Source organism: Myotis lucifugus, unplaced genomic scaffold (assembly GCF_000147115.1).
Source record: "Myotis lucifugus unplaced genomic scaffold, Myoluc2.0 scaffold_313, whole genome shotgun sequence".
Lineage (NCBI taxonomy): Eukaryota > Metazoa > Chordata > Mammalia > Chiroptera > Vespertilionidae > Myotis > Myotis lucifugus.
This window is the reverse complement of record NW_005871361.1, coordinates 164,167-185,198: the sequence shown is the minus strand read 5'-3', so window position 1 is coordinate 185,198 and position 21,032 is coordinate 164,167. Positions and strand designations below refer to the sequence as shown.

The window sequence follows — 21,032 nt, the reverse complement described above, 5'->3', positions numbered from 1 at the left end:
TCTCCAGGCTCATCTATCACACTCTACCATTCTCACTCTCATTCCAACCATCCTGAGCTGTTTCACCAGTGTTCCAGCTCAGGAGTTGGCACACTAAGGCCTGTGAGCCAAATCCAACCTGCTGACTGTTTTGCTTGGCCTGTGAGGTAAGAATGATTTTTATATTTTTATTTTATATTTTTCAATTAAATTTATTGGGGTGACATTGGTCAACATGATCATATAGGTTTCAGGCGTGGGTTTCTATGTTACAAGATATTGTAACATTGTATATTATATATTACACCATGTGCCCATCACCCAAAGTCAAATCTTCTCCTGTCACTATATTTTTAAATGGTTGGAAAAAAATCAAAAGAATAACAACATTGTGTGAAAATTATGTGAAATTCAAATTTCAGCCTCATAAAGTTGTAGTGGAACACAGCCCTCCTCATTTGTTTTTGTGTTGTCTACGGTTTCTTCCTTCTACAACAGCAGAGTTGACTAAGTATGACCATATGGACCACAAAGCCTAAAATATTTACTGTCTGGCTTCTTACAGAAAAAGTTTGCTGACCCTTGTCCTAGCTGCTTTAGCCATTTAATGTTGGGTCCGAATTTGCTTTCCACAGAATTAAGGGCGGCTCGAAGACATGAATAGTCTTAGAATCGCAGGTCAGAATTTCACAGCTGGCCCAGAATTTACAGAGGAGGAAACATAAGTCCCAGATTATCTGGCCAAGGAGGTATGCCAGAGTAGTGGCAGGACCAAGACCAGAAACAAGTTCTCCTGACTCTCAGGGCAGGGCTCCAGCTGACCCTTTTTCAGATCCAGTTGCAGAGAATCAAATTATGACAAAATTAAGTTTTTCTAAATTGACCTGAAGAATTTTACTCTGGGTGGCAGCCTTTCTGGCAAACAAGATTCCTAACCTGGCTACTATATCTTCTGAGTCACATCACGTTTTATCACACATCAAAATATTCATTACTGTGAGCTGTAAACTCAGGACATTTGACAGGTTTATTCTTTTTCTTAGAGAGCCCTTGCAATTCCAAGAGAGATGAAATTGAATGACTGGCCAAGAGATTTGGTCTTTTCATTTATACTCTGCATCATGACTTTGGTCTACTCTATTATGTAAATAAATTCCCTTGGGTAAGGTTGGGTCTGCTGGATAAACACAATCCATCAGAAGCTATCTATAATAATAAAAGGGTAATATGCTAATTAGACCAGATGTCTTCCAGACGTCTTTCCGGACGTCCTTCCTGAAGAAGCCGGAGCCTGGAGGAAGCCAGCCCGGGTCCCAGGTGCCTGCCAGCGGCCAAAGGAGGAAAGCCCGGGTCCCGAGCACCGGAGGGCAGCCAGTGCCGGCAGATGGGGGAAGAAAGGCTTACTCTTGCACGAATTTTTGTGCATCGGACCTCTAGTCAAACTATAAAGTAGAGCCTCCAGAAGTCAGTCATGATCAACCCGCAGAGCCAAGCTAGTCAGCTGTGGGGTCAGAGCCCATAGTCATGTCCCTCCTCATGCCCATTGGCACTTGAATAGGGTTTAAACAGTAGTGTAGAACAAGATGCTGCACCATGCACCATGCATGACTTGAAGGAGCTCAGTAACTACCTTTTTAAAAGTAAAATAATGAATAAATGGAAGTTCATAAGAAGCTCACGGGCCTGTAGGTCAGGGTAATGGTTCCCTGTATCTCTAGAGCACCTGGAACCTGTTTCCCACTATCTATACTAAAATCTAGTGTAAGATGTTTTTCACATAGCACACACAATTGCATCAGTTGTTGTAAACTTACTCTGTTTTATTGGACTTTTAGGACAAGTCTGAGGACCACTCCTGTTCTCAATCATAGAAATCCCTGTTATCCTTAGTATAACTTGAAAACGCAGAGAGGAGGTACCAGTACATTCAGTATGGCATGCTTTAAGAATGCAAGGATATAACTGTATATAATCCATTTTAGGAGGACTGCCATCCCAAACAGTCAAAACTTTGACATATAAAGGACATCAACTTCCTAAACTATTCACTCTGTGGAAGGTCTTTTCTTGCTGCCACCCCACCCCTTCCCCAGATTAAGTGGGGGCTTTTGTGAAGAAAGGCTGACCACTGATGTTTGCAGATTAAATAATTTAAGTTACCAAGTATTTGGGGTCAACCCCAAGGCTCATGACATACAGACATTTTGCTGAGGTGTGAATCGGAAACACTTCTGCTACGAGGGCAGTGTGTGGGGAAGAGTCCATTATTCAGCAAGGGAGCCTGGCCAGATGCCCAGCCCCGCACCTCGCTCCAGCTCTCCAAGTATACACTGAGTCTCAGGCAATGACAAAAGCTCTGTTTCTTTGTGAAAAGTGGCACTAAAGTTTTCATGAAGTTGAAGAGATGATCAACTTGAAGTACAAGAACACGCATAGAAAATGCATGACTACAGGAAATTTAATTTAGGAGAGAGCCAAGAATGCAAGCTAATTTTTCTGTATTTTTGAATCTGGGGTTTAGAGAACAGCTGTGGATGTTCAAGTGTAAAGAGCCTGCTATAGAACTGATAGAAGTCCTATTTTACTTCATGTAGACTAGGCCTATGGCCAGCCTTGTCCAAGCCCGATGGAACCAATCTGGCTCACTCACACCAGGGTGGTCTGTGGTATCGTCCACATGCCTCTAGTTCAGCTGGTCCAATCTGCTGTACCTAGCACTTAACCCCCACTGGATCCAGGACCCCCCTCAAGCTCTCCTTCCTTTAATACTCTGTTTAAACTCACTTTTCTGCAGACCTCTTTGGATCTGACCTTTGGCAATTATTTTCCAGGGCCCTGCACCATGGCCATAGGAAGAATATATTCTCATCTATTTGCTACTGCTGCCACCACCACCACCACCAATCCCATTACCCCCATCACTACCATCAACCCCACTACCCTCCCCAGAGGACTGCCCTGAAGGAGGGATCTGGCTTTCAAGGCCCAGAAAGCCCCTTCCCAACAGTTGTAAGCAGGCAAGAGAGACCGCTACACCCATTCCTTACAGGGAGACAGGTGGGCACCAAAAACTCCCTACCTCCAACTTACTTCCAAGAACTTAAAGTCTCCATGTTTCACGTGGATTTTTTTGACTCGGTTAAACGCAAGCTCCAGTTCCCTTAAGGCTGGAAACGTCTGAAATGCCTCTATAAGGGGTGGAGGAGAAAGAGAATCTTCAGCCGGTGAAGGACTTAAGATAACGATATTAACAGTGGTCGTTTACTGGGTTCCCCAGGGGTTGGGCCAGGCGCTGGGTACGGTGCTTTACATGCATGACCTCTAAGTCTCTAACAATCCCGAAAACTAGCTGAAGAATGAGAGGCTCAGCTAGGCTAAGTGATTTGCTAAAATAGAATTTCTGGTAAGTGAAGGGCCAAAGGTTGACTCTAAGACTGCCTAACTCCAAAGCCCATTTTAAACATTATAATAAAATATAAAATAATAATAATAATTTCTGATCATACAAGTAAAACATGTCCACCAAAAAAGTAAAAAAACACAGAAAATAATAGTTTCCTTTAATCTCAATACCGAGATAACTATTGAAAGCTTCATGTATATATTCCAGACTTTTTCTCATGTGTCTACTGAAACACACACACACTTCTTTTTTACAGAAATGGAATTATACCATTCACACTGTACTATGACTTGCTTTTTTCCCCCTTAACAATATGACTTAAGGATTACTCCATGTCAAAACTATAGATCTGCATAATGTCTAAATTATGTTCTTCAATATAGACATGCCCTAGTTTATTTAACCATTCCCCTATTGACAGCTTTTAGGCTACCTGGATAAAAGGTAAAAACACTTCCCCTTCTGCATGACAACTGGACCTTGGGTTAACTTTCTAGTCTGTGCCCCTGTAACCTGGAACAAATAGTATGATAACCATGTTACTGAGCAATATCGCTGTGATAAAAATCACATCTGGACTAAGAGAAACTATAAATGGACAATAAATACCTGGTGGCGACACCAAACTTTGGGCTTCCCTGTGTGTGGTGACTCCTATAATTGGACATGTCCTTTGCAGAAACTCTAGGAGCTATGTCCACGGAGTATTACAGTGGCTATTTGTTCCAGTGGGAAATGACGTTTTTAAGCCAGAATGGCTCCTACATCCACCCAATGAGAGTTTCATTGTCTTGGACCTGACCTGGTGGCCACAGATGACTCACAGATGGTTACATGGACTGCTACACGAAATGCTATGAGGCCTTCACTGAAGAGGAACTGGTGATGTGTGTGGCTGTGTGGAATTACTTAGATCCTTCTAAGTGAACCCCGTGTCAAGTGTGGCCTATGGTGGTCTTATAAGTCAGAATGTTCAGTAAAGCCTCAATTTTAAAAAGTAGATATTTCAGGATATTTCCAACGAACATCCTGTACAAGTGTGTTTCTGTAGAATAAATTCCTGGAAGTGGAGCAACTAGATGAAAGGCAATGACTGTTTTAAGAGAAACTGTCAAATTGCCTTCCGAAGATGTTGCACCAATTTATTACACTTCTGCCTGTTGAATTCGAGAGTACGGTATCCATTTCCCTACTAATGTGGTCCAACTGCCATCAGTCCTCATTTTTTTGCCAGCATTTGATAAGTAGAAAATAGTATTTTGATGCTGTTTTAATTATTAGTGAGGTTGAGCATCTTTTCATATGCCTGTTGGCCTTTGTATTCAAGCCCATGTTCCTGACAGACTACACTGTTTCCTCAAGGGCAGGGACTTCATCACATGCTTCTTCAAAAACACTCCCCAAACAACGCATTCACACGGAACTCATCCTATTTCTTCCCGAACCTGCCTCTCCTCTAGTGCTCTCTGTCTCAGTGAATCCTCTTGATCCTCCCTCTCTCCAGATGCCCACTAGTTACCAAGTCCTGTTATCTCTGCTTCCTCCTGAATCTTATTATCTTAACCCCTATTATCCTTAATGCCATGGCCCTGATTCAGGTCTCACCTCCCCTCCCTTGGAAAAATAAAACCACCTCCCAGGTTTCCCGATCTCCACCTTCTTCTTCTCTTATAATCCACCCTCCTCAGAACCACCACTGAGCCTCTCTATTTATTTTTTTTTTATTTTTTTTTTTATTTTTTTATTTTTTTTAAATATATTTTATTGATTTTTTACAGAGAGGAAGGGAGAGGGATAGAGAGTTAGAAACATCGATGAGACAGAAACATCGACCAGCCGCCTCCTGCACACCCCCTACTGGGGATGTGCCCGCAACCAAGGTACATGCCCTTGACCGGAATCGAACCTGGGACCTTTCAGTCCACAGGCCGACGCTCTATCCACTGAGCCAAACCGGTTTGGCGAGCCTCTCTATTTAAAAGCTGTTCAAGGCTCTCTGTGCCTGCAGGATTAAGTCCAAGCCACTCAGGGCCCTTGATAATCTCCTCCCTACCAAGCTTTCTAGTTTCTATTCTCTACTACAAAGCTTCCTCAGGGACCCTGATCAGGTATTGCCATCCACATCTGCTCAGTCAACCTTACCTTCTAATTCCTGAGTCTCTTCTATTCATTTTTTTAGCTCTCAGTTAGGTGCTCCTCTTCTCAGAAGTATCTCCAGACACTCTGGTCTTTGATGTCTTGCTTATATTCTCGCATAGCCTTTTGTGATTCCCTCTATCACTGCATTTACTGTATTCTGCTATAACTGTGTCTGAGCCCATCTCTACCACTAAACTAAGACTCAGCAAAATAGAACTTGGCTGCATTCATTTCTAAAAGCCAAGCATTCACACAGTCCTGACATCCAGCAGGGGTCGCTGTGGATTTGCTAAATAAATAAGAAGGCTTTATGCTCCAATGGGAGCTCTTACTGGCTCAAAAACATCTTTATATACCCCATCTCATCTGAGCCTACCAGGCATCTTGTCTCGGAGAGGAAAAAGGAAGCAAATTATCTCCATTTACACATAGAGAAGCAACAGCTCACAGAAAAATGTTCTCAGTAGTAGTGCCTACTCTGGGTTACAATCCAGATCTGTGCGTTCTCCAGCACCCAGCTTACTGTACTACAAAAAATAGATGAGTGGCCAGTCACAGATGGACTGACAGGCAGGTTCTAACTTGAGTGACTGGCTGTGCCGGCCAAGAGGCAGAAGACAGTTTTCAGGCAGAAAAAGCTCACCTAGAGGTAGCAAGTTTTCTGAGGCATTGATATAAATCACGGAATTGAAATTCTTGAAGTCCTTTTCCTTAGCCTGCAGAAAGGCATTTCAAAAGAATGTTCAGAAAAGTACAGTGAATGATACTCTGAAGACCCATGTAACCACTATCCAGCTTTAATAAATCTGAATATTTTGCTGTCTTTGCTTCAAATTTCTTTAAAGAAAAACATTTCAGAGTTGCCCCTCCCTTCATAGCCCTCCTAATCACATTCTTCTCCCCCCCCCTCCCACAAATGACAGCTATCCTAAATTGGTGATTATCATCCCCATACTTGTATTACAAATTACATATGTATCCATAAACTATATATAGTATTATTTACATGTTTTTAAAACTATATTGAATGCAATCTTACTGTAGATATTCTGCAACCTGCCTTTCTTGCTCAATACTATGTTTTTGAGATTTACTTGTGTTGCTACATGTAGTTCTAGTTCATTCACTTTAATTGCTGTATAGTATTATATAAGCAATCTCTCTTTGTATGCCATGGAAGGCCTACAAACAAAAATGCATGCCATGATATCCTGTATATACATTGGCTAATGGTAGGCCACACATTTGGCTCTGAGATACCTATTAGCCAATGCAAAGAAAGAAACAGGATTCGTTATGTGAGTCACAGTATCTATAAGTTAAGAACAAACCAGCATCTTGAGAGAAACATTACCACTTCTGGCACTGAAACCTGACAGAAACTTCTCCTGTAGGCTCTTTTGATGGGAACGCTGTCACACAATGAATCATGCCCCAACAAAATTCTATGGCCAATTCAAACACACTTCTACAAGGCTATTTCCTTTCATTCACCTCACATGGGACATGGTAAGACCAAATTTAGAACAGAAGATTGTGTCTTAATGTTGTTTCCACCCACGAGTCCTTGTCTGATCCTCCCCTTCCCTTGTGACCAGATCCCCATGCCCCAGGGACTCAGGAGGTCCAATGGACAAATAGCCAGGAGCCACCTCAGGTGTGGCTCCCCCCAATTACATCCCTGCTGGCTGGCCTCACCTTAGAGAACTTCAGGCCGCTCACGTTAATGGTGCACAGTTCTGACGGGCTCATCACACAGTGGTGCTTCAGCTGGAACACAGTGCAGAGAGTCAACTCTTAAGGTCCCAACAAAGTTAATCTAATTGGCCAGGGCAACAAATGACTTCCTGCTGAGGAAGGCAGCCTGGTACAGTGGGAAGAGCATGGGCTTTGAAGTTGTTCAGAACGAAGCTGCCATCTCAGCTTTTCCACCTCTCAGTTCCCCATCTGTAAGATGGGGATAGTAACATTGACTTTATGGGGTTCTTAGGAGGATTCCTTCCTCTCTGTTCCTTCTCTGTCTTTTTGGCCTTGTTTTCTCTACCTGGTTCTAAAAAAATCTATATTTCTGGGGCTTTACCAATATGATACATTTGTCATAATTTATTCATTTGTTCATTCATTCATTCATCCATCCATCCATTCATTCACTGAATATTTATTAATCACTATGTTGGGCCATGCATTATGCTAAATATATCAACAAACTTTCTTCTAATCTTAACTATTATTATACCCCTTTAAAATGAGAAAAATAAGACTAAGAGCTAGTGAGAAATCTATGATTTAAACCCAAATCTGTCATCACTAAACTTTGTGCTTTTTTGACTACCATATGTTGCCCTTCAACACTAAAAGGTTGGAAGAAAAGTTCAACTTTGGAGCTTCTATTTCTGTTTAACTGAGAATTATTCCTTTTTTCTGTTAATCATTTATTTATGATGTCTTTTATGTTTAGACATGGAACTAGGCACTGGGAAGATAATAAAGGAAAAACAGAAATATTCCATGTCTTCATGCAACTTTCAAGTGCATGGAAGCCAAATAGCAAGAAAGTTTTTATGTGATAAATATTTTAAATGAAAAATTCAAGATGCTAAGGGAAATAATTATAGGAGGTGGAAGTGAGGCCATATTTACTGAAGGAAGTAATAGTTCAACTGAGACCTAAGAGCTAAGTAGGAGTTGGTCTCATGAAAGTGGGTGGCAGGGGCTGTGAATGCTATCAAGACAGGAAAAAGCAAGGTGCTTTTGAGAGGAAGAAAAACAAGAGAAGGCTAGGGAGGCAGTCACTAGATGCTATCCAAAGTGGCAACATGGATAAGAAGCCATCTCGATTAATGTGGACCTTATATGTTGCTGGAAACAAAGGGGAAAAGACCACAATGAGAAGTGTTTCTGCCCTTCCTCAGTAATGCTGTTTCAGTCCTTCCCACCCTCAAAGAGAAGTGAACAAAATCATGAAAGAAATTCCATAGGACTCTGGAAAGCTTACACCTCACCACTTGAGGTGAGATTCAACTACCTATCCCCTCAAAGCTCTCCTTCAACATCTGATCTGTGCAGAAACCCATCTCTTGAGATCCACAAGAGAGCCTAGAACAAAGCAGGCTGCCAGAGAGTTCTTCGTAGGGAACTATGAGAACTGGACTGTGCTTTAATATTGAGCACAGTCCAGTTCTCATAGTTCCCTCTCAAAGCACTGAGGCATTGCACAGAGCAGACGTGAAATTACCTGCTGGTCTGCAACACAGCGACCCAGCCCTCTTTGGAAAGCCTGCCCCAGGCACTGGGTGATACCTGGTCGTCTCTCCTGGTTGTCAGCCAGACACTACACCCATAGGACAGAGGTTGAGGAGTGTAGAGAGAGCTCTCCAAGCCCCCCTGCTCCTAGAGAGATCTCCTCAGATCAGAGCAGGAATCGCTACACCCTACTAGGTACTGGAATGGGATTTTCAATTTAGTGTTCCCCTTGATTTACTCATTTAAGTTGCCTCCCCAACTCAATTAAGAATTTTTACCTGATAGAATGTACAGGCACAGGTTTCAGAGTCATGAACCAGAGTTCTAATCCTGAATAGTTCTGATCCTGAGCAGACCTGAGTTCTAATTACTAGCCATACTTTACCTTGGCCAAGGCAAATTAGCCCTCAGGGCCTCAGATTTCCCATCTGCACAATGGCAACAACAAAACAGGGATAAATCTCACAAGGTGTAAAGAAAGCTTTACACATAAAGCTTTGGGTCCCTTCATCATCCGGCTGTACTCAATCTGCCCCTCTAAAAGTCTGGGGTGGGCTGGGGTAGTTATAGAGCGGAGCAGCCAGGACAGCCACCAGCTGATATTGCCAGCCATTCCAGGATGCATTTACTCTCACCAGAAAATCCTGGTCCAGCACGTGTTCAGGAATGTCTGCTTGGTTTTTCCTTTGAGACTTTTTCTTCCCTTTGGTCTCAAAAGAAACCTTCTGGCTTTTCTGACCTTCAGGTGGTGCCTCGACCGCACTTCCCTTGGGCTTCTTCTTGAGGTTTTTTCGAGCCACTAACCAGTGTCCTCGGCCTGTTGAGAAGATCAGAACAGTCAGGAGCAAACTCTTTCAAAGCCACAGCTAGTGTACTTACAGATTATTTATCTAAAATACTAACACCAAAAAGGCTCCTTATTACCTAATATGCACCAGATACTGTACTGCTACTGGTGATGGGGGTTAGGGAGAAGATGTCTACATAATTATCTCAATTAATTGGCCCCCAAACCCAGTGAAGATATGGTACTGACCCATTTCACAGATGAAAAGGTGAAGACTCAAAAAGAGATGAAATGATTTGCCTAATTCCTTCCTCCACATTTTTGCCTTTAAACTCTAATTGTTCTTCAAGACCCCAGATCAAGTATTTCCTGTTCTGTAAAACCCTTACGGGCTCCCCTCAGCAGAGCTGATCATTCTTTCCTATGCCGGCTAGTTACTGGCCCATTTGTCGTCTCTTGGGTAAAGCTCAATGTGTGGCATCGTTTAACGGGCTCCATCTTCCCAGACGTTACCCAGGACCCCATCATTATAGGGGAAAGTGCTTCAGAGGCGCAGGATAAGAAAATGATAGAACAGCTGTCATTAAAACACAAACACACACACACACACACACACACACACACACACACACACACACCAATAACACAAGTTCACCGCAGAAAGAACTAGAAAATGGATGTAAAAAAAAAAAAAAGAAGAACATAAAATGAATGAATGTGAGGAGGAAGAGGAGGAGGAGGAGGAGGAGGAGAGGTTTACTAGTAAACTCACTTAAAAATCATGCCCCGGCCCATTTACTCAGTGGTTGGAGTGTCGGTCCATGGACCAAAGGGTGGTGGGTTCAATTCCGTCAAGGGCGTGGCTGGGGCACATGCAGGAGGCAACCAATCGACATGTCTCTCTCACATGGATGTTTTTCTCTCTCTCTCTTTCCCCCACCTACCGTGCCTTCCTTCCTAAAGAGCAATGAAAAAAATATCCTTGGGTGAGGATTAAAAAAAAATCATGACAACATTCTAGAATCTATTCTCTCCATCAGCAATTTTTTTACTGCAAGACATTCATGGCAATCTGTAATTATTTTATTTGTTCACTTATTTATTGTCTTTCTTGCTCTCTAGAGAGGTAGTTCCACAGAGTATAGACCAGGGGTGGGCAAACTTTTTGACTCGAGAGCCACAATGGGTTCTTAAACTGGACCAGAGGGCCGGAACAAAAGCATGGATGGAGTGTTTGTGTGAACTAATATAAATTCAAAGTAAACATCATTACATAAAAGGGTACGGTCTTTTTTTTTTTAGTTTTATTCATTTCAAACGGGCCGGATCTGGCCCGCGGGCCGTAGTTTGCCCACGGCTGGTATAGACTTTACTCATTCATGCCAATATTCCCAAGGCCTGCAACAAGCTTACCACACTGTGAGTGTTGCTAAATGAACCATGAGCCACAGCCCCCACCCATAATCATCCATTCAGACTTTTCCTGAGCATCTACTTTGTGCTGGGAGCTGGGGCTATGGAGATGAATAAGATAGAGGCCCTGACTCAAAGTAACTAATACCTATCTATCTATCTATCTATCTATCTATCTATCTATCTATCTTATAGTTACGGAAGCCCAAAGATGGGAGCTACCAGCCCAAGGTATGAGCTATATCTAGTAAGTTGAAAGTTGACTGGATGGAGATGAAAAAACCAGGCAGTCAGGGCAAAGGGAAGAGCACAAGTACCCAGAGGTACAAAAAATTGGGACCAGACCTAGTCGGTTTGGCTCAGTGGGTAGAGCGTTGGCCTGCGAACTGAAAGGTCCCAGGTTCCATTCCAGTAAAGGGCACATGCCCAGGTTGTGGGCTTGATCCCCAGTGGGGGGCTTGCAGGAGGCAACCAATCGATGATTCTCTCTCATCATTGATGTTTCTATTTCTCTCTCCTTCTTCTTTCCTCTCTGAAATCAATAAAAATATTTTTTAAAAAAATGATTGGGACCACACAGAAGAACAGCATGGAGCTACGGGAACCAGCTTGATGCCTTTGACCACCGGCTCCCTACCCGGGGGGGTTGCCCTAGCTCAGTGGTCGGCAAACTGTGGCTCGCGAGCCACATGCAGCTCTTTGGCCCCTTGAGTGTGGCTCTTCCACAAAATACCACGTGCGGGCGCGCATGTACAGTGCAATTGAAACTTAGTGGCCTATGCGCAGAAGTCAGTATTTTGTGGAAGAGCCACACTCAAGGGGCCAAAGAGCCGCATGTGGTTCTCGAGCCACAGTTTGCCTAGCTCAATGCTGCCAATCCTGCCTCTTGGATGCAGCTCCTGGCCCATGGCTGGTGTGAGCCAGTTCCCATTCCCATTCTGGGCCTGAAAGTTCAAGCACTCCATTTCCCAAAGCTGTCCCCATTGAGGCATGGACCTTTGTCCTTTTTTTTTTTTTTTAATATATTTTATTGATTTTTTACAGAGAGGAAGGGAGAGGGATAGAGAGTTAGAAACATCGATGAGAGAGAAACTCCTACTGGGGATGTGCCCGCAACCAACGTACATGCCCTTGACCGGAATCGAACCCGGGACCTTTCAGTCCACAGGCCGACGCTCTATCCGCTGAGCCAAACCGGTTTCGGCTATGGACCTTTGTCCTTTATCCCAATAGCCCTGACTCCTGGAGACTCCAGTCTGAGTTGATGCCAAAACGCCCAACACAGCTAGGAAGGAAGGCCCAGAGTGTGTCAGGAGATAAACATGAGGGAAGAAAGATGAGGCTGGGAGGTGAGCAGAGTCAGATCAGAAAGGGTCTTGAGAACTAGAAAAAGAGCTTGGGTTATAACGGGGTAAGCTTAGGGCAGAAATAGTATCTATGGGAAGGTTTTTTTCCCCCTCATCATTTTTCATTTTGAGATAATTTTAGTCTCCCAGAAAGTTGTAAAAATAGTACAGAGTTCCTATACAGCTTTCATCCAGTTTCACTAACGTCATATTTAGTCATAATACAATGATTGAAACCAAGAAATTAACACTGGTATAATATTAGTAACTAATCTTAATAACCCTTCTTTGAATTTCGCCAGTTTTCTCACTGAAGTCCTCTTTCTGTTCCAGGATTCAATCTAGAATCTCATATTTCATTTAGTTGTTATGTCTCCTTAGTTTTCCCCAATTTTGTGACAGTTCTTCCGTCTTTCTTTTTCCTTGAGTGATTCTGACCCTTCTGAAGAATACCAGTCAATTATTTTGTGACATGTCCCTCAATTTGAATTTGTTTGATGCGTTCCCATAATTAGACTAAGGCTTTTGCACTTTGACAAAACTACCACTGAAGTGATGCTGTGCCCTTGTCAGCACATCAGAAGAGGGGGTACATGATGTTAATATGTCTTATGACTGGTGATGTTAAGATTGATCATTTGGATAAGGTGGTGTCAGCATAGTTTCTCTACTGAAAAGTTACTATTTTTCTCTTTGCAATTAATAAAGATAGCTTGAGACTATGCAAATATCTGTTTCTCATCAAATTTTTTGACCCCCTAATTCTAGCATCTGTGATGGTTAATTTTATGTTTCAACTTGGCTAGGGTATAGTAAGAAGTTATTCAATCAAACATTAATCTAGGTATTGCTGTGAAGGTATTTTGTAGATGTGGTTACCATCTACAATCAGTTGACTTTAAGTAAAGGAGACCAGCTTTGATAATGTGCATGGGCCTCAACCAATCAGCTGAAAGAACTTAAAAGCAAAAGCTGAGGTTTCCCAGAGGAAAAAGAATTTTGCCTTAAGACTGCAGCATCAGCTCTTCCTGAAATTTTCAGCCTGCCTGCCCTATAGATTTCAGACTTGCCAGTCCATCATTTTATAAGTCTATTCCTTTAAATATGTAATGTGTATGCCTATAATGAACATCGCTATGATGCGCACTGACCACCAGAGGCCCAGTGCAGGCCAGGCCGAGGGACCCCACCAGTTCACAATTGGGGCCAGGGAAGGACCACGGGAAGGCTCCAGGGCGTGTCCAGCCTATCTCGCCCAGTCCTGATCGACCGGACCCCAGCAGCAAGCTAACCTACTGGTTGGAGCGTCTGCCTCCCTGGTGGTCAGTGTGCGTCATAGCGACTGGTCAAACAGTCGAACACTTAGCATATTAAGCTTTTACTATATAAGAATATATACATATGTATGATATGTGTATGTATGTATACATACATGTATATGTGTATACTAGTATGTACATCCTATATAATAAAAGCCTAATATGCTAAGTGTCTGGTCAGCCATTCAACCAATCAAAGCATAATATGCTAATGATATGCTAAGGCCGCTCAACCACTTGCTATGCCATGCACTGACCACCAGGGAACAGGCAGTCCACCAGTCTCTATGATGTGCAATGACCACCAGAGGGCAGATGCTCCCACCAGTAGGTTAGCTTGCTGCTGGGGTCTGGCCAATTGGGACTGAGCAAGATGGGCCAGATATGCTCTCCCATGATCCCTCCCTGGCTGGCCAACCTCCCACGTCCCTCCCCGGCCCCCATCGTGTACTGGTAGGGTCCCTTGGCCTGGCCTGCACCCTCTTGCAATCTGGGACCCCTTGGGGGATGTCGCAAAGCCAGTTTCAGCCCGACAGCAGAACGACAGGTCCCTATGATGCGCACTGACCACCAGGGAGCAGATGCTCAATGCAGGAGCTGCCCCCTGGGGGTCAGTTCGCTCCCACAGGGGGAGCGCCGCTCAGTGGCAGTGGCGGAAGCCTCTCCCGCCTCCACAGCATTTGGACATCCCCCAAGGGCTCCCGGACTGCGAGAGGGTGCAGGCCGGGCTGAGGGACACCCCGCCCCCGTGCACAAATTTTGTGCACCAGGCCTCTAGTATATATATAAAATAGGGCTGATGGATATTTATTCAATGGTTTATAACCCAAATCTACCTTTATCTATTTTGTTGCTCAGAATGTCCCAGCTTTGGCTACTGGAAACTCCTTTAAGTTGGCTCTTATATCCTTTTGACATGAACCTATCGCTTTTCTGACCACTTCTTTACTTTCTGGCACCACATGATGTTCTAGGCTCAATTTGTATTTTCCCTGCCCCAGCCCTAGAAACAACTTGTTCTCTGAGGAGCCCTGGCTTCTTTTATTGGAGAATAGTATTTAGAAACCACAATGTAGGTACCAGTACACACTTCATGACTGAGGTATCACTGCTCTCAGTGGACTAGGAAATATACACACATATACTAACACATGCAGATACATCTGACTATATTTACTTCTCTATCTATCCATCTCTCTCTGTGTGTGTGTGTGAGGGGGTATGAGTATAAAACCATGATTTCATACTGAGGATTCCATGGCAGGGTTTTAAACAGGTAGGAGCCAGAGAAGGTCTCTATGTAAAAAATGAAATCACTCTAGAGAAGTGGGGAGGACAGACAGGAGAAGATGGTTCTTCCAAAATGCAATGCACAGAGTGACCGGCAAGTCACTTCACGTGGAGTAAATTAGGGGTACTCCTCCTTGCTCTACTCTTTCAGAGCAACAAATCCAACCCAGTGAAGCCACACTTCTTTGGCAGTGTTCCACCTGCATGGCTCTGCTCGTGTTGTGAGGAGTCTCTGCCACAGAGGTGTTTTTAACTAGATAAACGTTTGAAAAACTACTTAGCAGAGTCGAGTTTAAGCCATTTTACTTAGGAGCTTGGCAGAATACAATTAATTATTAAACAGGAAACAAAGAGAGGAAGATGGCTCGCCAGAGAGGGTGGGCACTGTGGGAGCTACATGTGGGAGAAGTGGGAGAAGAGCTGGGTTTGTGGATGGGGAGAATTTGGATAACTGGAATGAGGGCTAGAACATCCTGGGCAAATTAAAAAAAAAAACTCTGTGAAATGAGAGCACTATGGAATAGGGCATAAATAAAGGAATGGGGCTGAACAAAGGATAATGGGAGGTTAGACTCTGAAGACAAAACAGCAGGTGCAGGAGCCAGCAATGGGAAGTCACTGAACAGAAGGGAACACAATGGTAAGACATGCACTTTAGGAGGCTCCCGGGGGCTGCTGGGGAGGATGGACTGGAAGGGATGGGAATAGGTGGGGCAGGGAACAGAAGTCAAGGGGCTGGAGAAACAGAAACGGACATGAGAGACATTCTAAAGCGGGAGCTGGCTGTGAGGCAAAGGTAGCAATTGGAGAAGTCACCTGACCTTCCTCCGGTTTCCGAAGCAGATTTTTGGCTGGAAAGCAGTTGTTCAGGTAAGGCTTCCCGTCATCCAGCTTGTAGATTCCTGAGGAGGCCATCGCCCTGAGAGCGAGGCAAGGAAAAGAGGAAGTAGAAGAGTGAGAAGGCGCAGCATTGCTCTCTCATCCCAGCCCAGCCTGTGAGCCCAGCAGGGCCACCACACAGTATCACACCCCATCTCTGAGGGCCTGGAGGCCACTGCCCTGCTTCAGAAATGGGCGTTAAAGGAAGAGGGAGACAAAGCCTTGGGGTTTTTTTTTTGTTTGTTTGTTTGTTTTTGTTGTTGTTGTTTTTAGTTCAGATCAATCCTAACCCAGCAAGAGCATCACCTTTGGACTCAGGCAGACCTGGTTTGAATACTGGCTGTGATTTTCCTCGCTCCATGAGTGGGAAAGTTACTCTATCCCTCTAAGCCTGTTCCTCACCTGCAAAATATGGGTAATAACACCTACCTTAATAGAAAGGGAAAAGGATCAAGTTAGAAAGGTAGTGCCTGGTACACGTTAAGTGCTCACTAGAAATGTTCTCTGTTTTAACAGAGTTCAGGGGAGGGGGGCGGCTCCCATTTTTCGGCAAGATGATAGGCAAATAATGGGATTTGAACTGGATAAGTAAGATTTGAGGGATGCATTGAGTTTATTGATAGAAAGATAAGCATTCTAAACAGAAAAGCCACATGACTGAGGACATGGTGGTCGGCATTCCTGGTGCAATGAAGAAACAATCTGACCCAGGAAGAGGATGTGTGTTTGCAAGTCTTGGACAATAAGGCTAGGCAGGAAGGGTGGTGTCTGCTCCTGAGGGGCCTTCAGTGCCAGGCCAGGAGCTCAGGATCCGAGGGTTTTTGTACATATTTCTGAGCTCCCTAAGCTCCTCCTCTAAGCTCCCCCAGAAGAAGGACAGCATCTATGATATTCATCTCTTTACCCCCAGCATCTAACACAGCACCTGGCACATAACAAATTCCATAATTATTTGTGGAATGAATGAGTGATGTTGTATCTTCTTTGGTCCACCACAAGGCACTCTGAATTTCCTGATTCTTGACCACCCCCAAAAGGACTGGAGGCCCCTCCTATGTGTCCCCATGACAACCCATACTTCTAGTGTAGTACTTATTACTTTATTATAATTGTTTGCTGCCCTTACCAACTTCCCACCTGCTATGGAGCCTGTGATACCTTATCACCTATGTAATCCCAAAGCCCAGCACAGAGCCTAGAACTCACTAAAAATGTGTTGGGAAGATGAATGGATAGATGGGGAAAGATCAACAGTAATTCACTCAATCTATCTTTTAGGAAATCTCTCTTGTGACCAACTACACCTATCTGCCAGATAGATGGATGGATGAATGAATGAATGAATAGCTGGCTGGGAAATGTTAAAGATGATGACTGTTGGAGAAGGCTCAAATAACTTATAGAACATAGGAACCTTGCTTCTGATCTGCATAGTACTTACTTGATTTTTGATCTTTGGAAAAGTCTCTTGACTTCCCTTTTTTTGTGTTTCTTCGCCTGTAAAATAGACATTACACTCCTTTTTAGCCTGACATTCAGAACTCTTGACCTTGCTCCTTAATTATATTCTTCTATTACTCTTCTGCTCCAAAATGTGTCTCACCTAGGGCCTAGAAAAATACCATAGACTAAAAAGCTCAGAAGTGGGTTGATACATATGTAGAGATAGAGACAGAGACACAGATGGGAAGGTGGGACAGAAGAATAATTGTATGACAATGGGATGTGGCTAGAGTGCTTAAATAAGCTGTGCAAATCACAAATCAGTAAGGAAAGAATCAGTTTATGGGATCATTTACACAAAATAAATTTATGCACAGCAACAGCAGCAAAGACAATGTTGAAACATACAATCTGGGAAAAGATATTTGCTATGCACATAACACAAAGAATGAATCAGACTCATGCTCATGGGGGACGTACAGACCTGCATACAACTAATCATAGACATTCCAATTCCCTAGGCGGAACACTAGGTGAGAAGGTGTGGATTTATAGCTAATGACCTAGAAAGGGCACATAACCCTCAGGTCACATAGTCTAGAAAGTAACCCAAAGAGAAACAGGAACTTTACCTGCATGCTGGAAAAAATAAAGTTCAAGTTCCAGATTTAGAGGCTACCTGCCTAGTTAGCTTCAGCTACTAGTACTTCTGGTCTCATCTGAAGGAGCAAATATCAGTCTAATTGTAGTGCCTCTCAGCTACACACACACACACACACACACACACACACACACACACATGCTTTTCATCTGCATACATTTGCTTGTCTTATTGCTCTGGCTATCACACATTGCGCCTCTTTGCCTGGCTCATGCAGATGTCTTCTCCTCAGGTTGACCCTTCTCTGTGCTACCATCTAAGGCCTGCCTCTTCATGGAGGCACACTGCCCCATTAAGTATATTATAATGGTCTGCTTAACTGCCTGGTCCCCACTCCAAACAACCACCCCTGCCAACCCCAGGCTGTGAGCCGCTCTAAGGCCAAGCCTGGGTCCTACATATTTCTCTATCACCAGCACCTCATACAGCCCATTGAAGAGGCTCAATGAATGTTCACTGAAATAAATGGAACCATGAACACAATGCTACGGAGCACTTCATTCTATCTGGAGGAAGGAAGAAGGAAGGATCGGGGAAGGTGTCACAGAGCAGGTGACATTAGAGCTGGGTCATGAGAAATGAGAAGTTATAAAAGATAAACAACAAAAAGCTACAGGGGCATCTTCACAGAGATGAGGAAATCTCATCTAATATCATTTAGTGAGCCGAAACCGGTTTGGCTCAGTGGATAGGGCGTCGGATAGCGGACTGAAAGGTCCCAGGTTCGATTCCGGTCAAGGGCATGTACCTGGGTTTCGGGCACATCCCCAGTAGGAGATGTGCAGGAGGCAGCTGATCGATGTTTCTCTCTCATCGATGTTTCTAACTCTCTATCTCTCTCCCTTCCTCTCTGTAAAAAATCAATAAAATATATTTTTAAAAAATATCATTTAGTGATAATTACCAGAGGAACGTTAGCTTTGCCAAGACAGGTATTTTGTCAGTTCTATTCAACAAAATATCCCCAGTGACTGCTACATAGTAAGCACTCAATAAATATATGTTCAGTCATTTGGACACTTGGGGGTTTATGGAAATAAAAAACACACAAGCGACACAATGTAACAGAGCACAGTATAGTACAATCCTGTTATGTGATAACTCTGGGTCGCGAGAATAGGAATTCTACGAGAGTAGGAAACAGATTCGTCTTCATCCCCCTGTATCCCTTAGTATATAGTTCTGGGCCATGTTGCTGCTCAAAAACTTTTGTGGAAAAAAATGTCAATTAATAAACATCTAGAATACTATTACATCCTAAAATTATATAAGCAGAGTAGTGGAGGGAACATACCATGCGTTTTGATGTTAAACAACACCTGGCTTCTAAGTCAGGCTCTGATACATGCTATGTGGCCTTGGGTAAGTTCCTTACTTTCCTCACTGACAGGGCTGTTAGGGGACAAAATGGATATAAGGAAGGTGCACGCTCGCACACACACAATGGAGTATTACTCAGCAATAAAAAAAGAATGAGCTGTCTTCTTCAGAGCTGCCTACAGAGGTGGCAGCCACTTCCTATTCTGCCTCATGGCAACCCTCAGACCCCTCATGAAACCCATGATCAATCATCAGAAAGAGGACCAAGAAGCTCATCTATCACCCGTCGAGCAGATATGTCAAAATTAAGCAGAACTGGTAGACACCCAGAGGCATGCACAGTAGGGTGCACAGGAGATTTAAGGGCCAGACCTTGATGTCCAACACTGCTTACAGGAGCAACAAGAAAACAAAGCCTGCGCTGCCCAGTGGCTACTGAGCGTTACTGGCCCACAGTATCAAGGAGCTTGGGGTGCTGCTGATGTCCAGCAAATCTTACTTTGCGGAGATTGATCCCAACGTTTCCTCTCACAACTGCAAAGCCATTGTGAAACGAGCGGCCCAGCTGGCCACCAGGGTCACTAGTCCCAACGCCAGGCTGCACAGAGAAGAAAATGAATAGACAGCTTATGTCACATTGTATTTGGGTTTAATAAAACCATTAAATTCTTCCATCTGGCATTTAAAAAATATTTATACTATTTTGGGCACGCTGCACAAAATTGGTGCCTGGGCGGGGGCGGGGGGGGGGGGCACGGATTTCTTCAGCCTGGCCTGTGCTCTTTCGCAGTCTGGGACCCCTCAGGGGTTGGGGGATGTTGCCTGCTAGCAGTGAGAAATCCCTCTCACAGTGGAGGACCCCTCACTCTTTACTCCCCACCCCCTGCAGCAGAGGCAAGAGAGGCTCCCGCCACAGCTGCTGCACTCGCCAGCTGTGAGCTCAGCTTCTGGCTGAGTGGTGCTCCCCCGTGTGTGCCTTCTTTAACTCCTGCAGTGAGTGTCTGCCCCTTGGTGGTCAGTGTGCGTTATAGTGACCAGTCATTCTGCCATTTGGTCAAGTTGCATATTAGGGTTTTATTATATAGGATATATATATATTAAATAAAGAATTAAATCTTGCCATTTGCGTCATGAATGGACCTACGTGCTAAATAAGTCAGAGACCTATACAGTATGACTTCACTTACATGTGTAATCTAAAAAACAAAAAACAAAAAACGAACAAAACAAAAACAGATTCATAGAGATGAAACTGATGGCTGCCAGAAGGGAGGGGTTGGGGGATAGGTGAAAAAGGTGGAGGGGAATATAGTCAATAATATTGTGACAACTTTGCACAGTGACAGATGATTCCTAGACTGTATGGTGATCATATTGTCAAGTATGTAAATGTCGAATCGCTATATTATACGCCGGAAACTAACATACTATTATATTCCGACTATCCTTACATAGGAAAACAAGTCAATGCGCATAGCACACTGCCTGGCGGACAGTAGTCAGTGAGTGAGTTCTCTACAAGTCTCCGACAGTACACACGAAAACACACTAACGGCTAAGAGGACAGTCGCCAAGGAGAATAACTGGTGCTAACAGGCCTCGGAAAGGACGAAGCACGAGCTCCCGCCGGCCCTTCGGAAACACTGCCTTCGGGACAGGGGAGGCTCAGTCTAACCCGCAAGCTAAGTTTCAAGCCGCACCGGCCTCCGGCGTCGCTTCCGCCTCCGAGGCGTTCGAGGGGGCGACCCCCCAGTCTGGCGGGATGCGCGCCTGCGAGTCTCACGGGGATCTCGGAGCCGCTCCACGGTGG

The 21,032-nt window shown here is 44.0% G+C and overlaps 1 protein-coding gene across 1 annotated transcript in view; it reads right to left on the bottom strand.

Annotated features, from left to right (window-relative positions):
* Positions 1–19,772, bottom strand: part of XRRA1 (X-ray radiation resistance associated 1) — a 54,400-nt gene extending 34,628 nt beyond the window's left edge. Inside the window, 7 exon segments of the mRNA XM_023764042.1 lie at positions 3,070–3,167; positions 6,165–6,237; positions 7,220–7,291; positions 9,400–9,581; positions 15,741–15,838; positions 17,240–17,295; positions 19,722–19,772. Of these exon segments, the coding sequence (XP_023619810.1) occupies positions 3,070–3,167; positions 6,165–6,237; positions 7,220–7,291; positions 9,400–9,581; positions 15,741–15,834 (519 nt within the window). The 5' untranslated portion in view covers positions 15,835–15,838; positions 17,240–17,295; positions 19,722–19,772.
* Between the last annotated feature and the right edge of the window lie 1,260 nt (positions 19,773–21,032).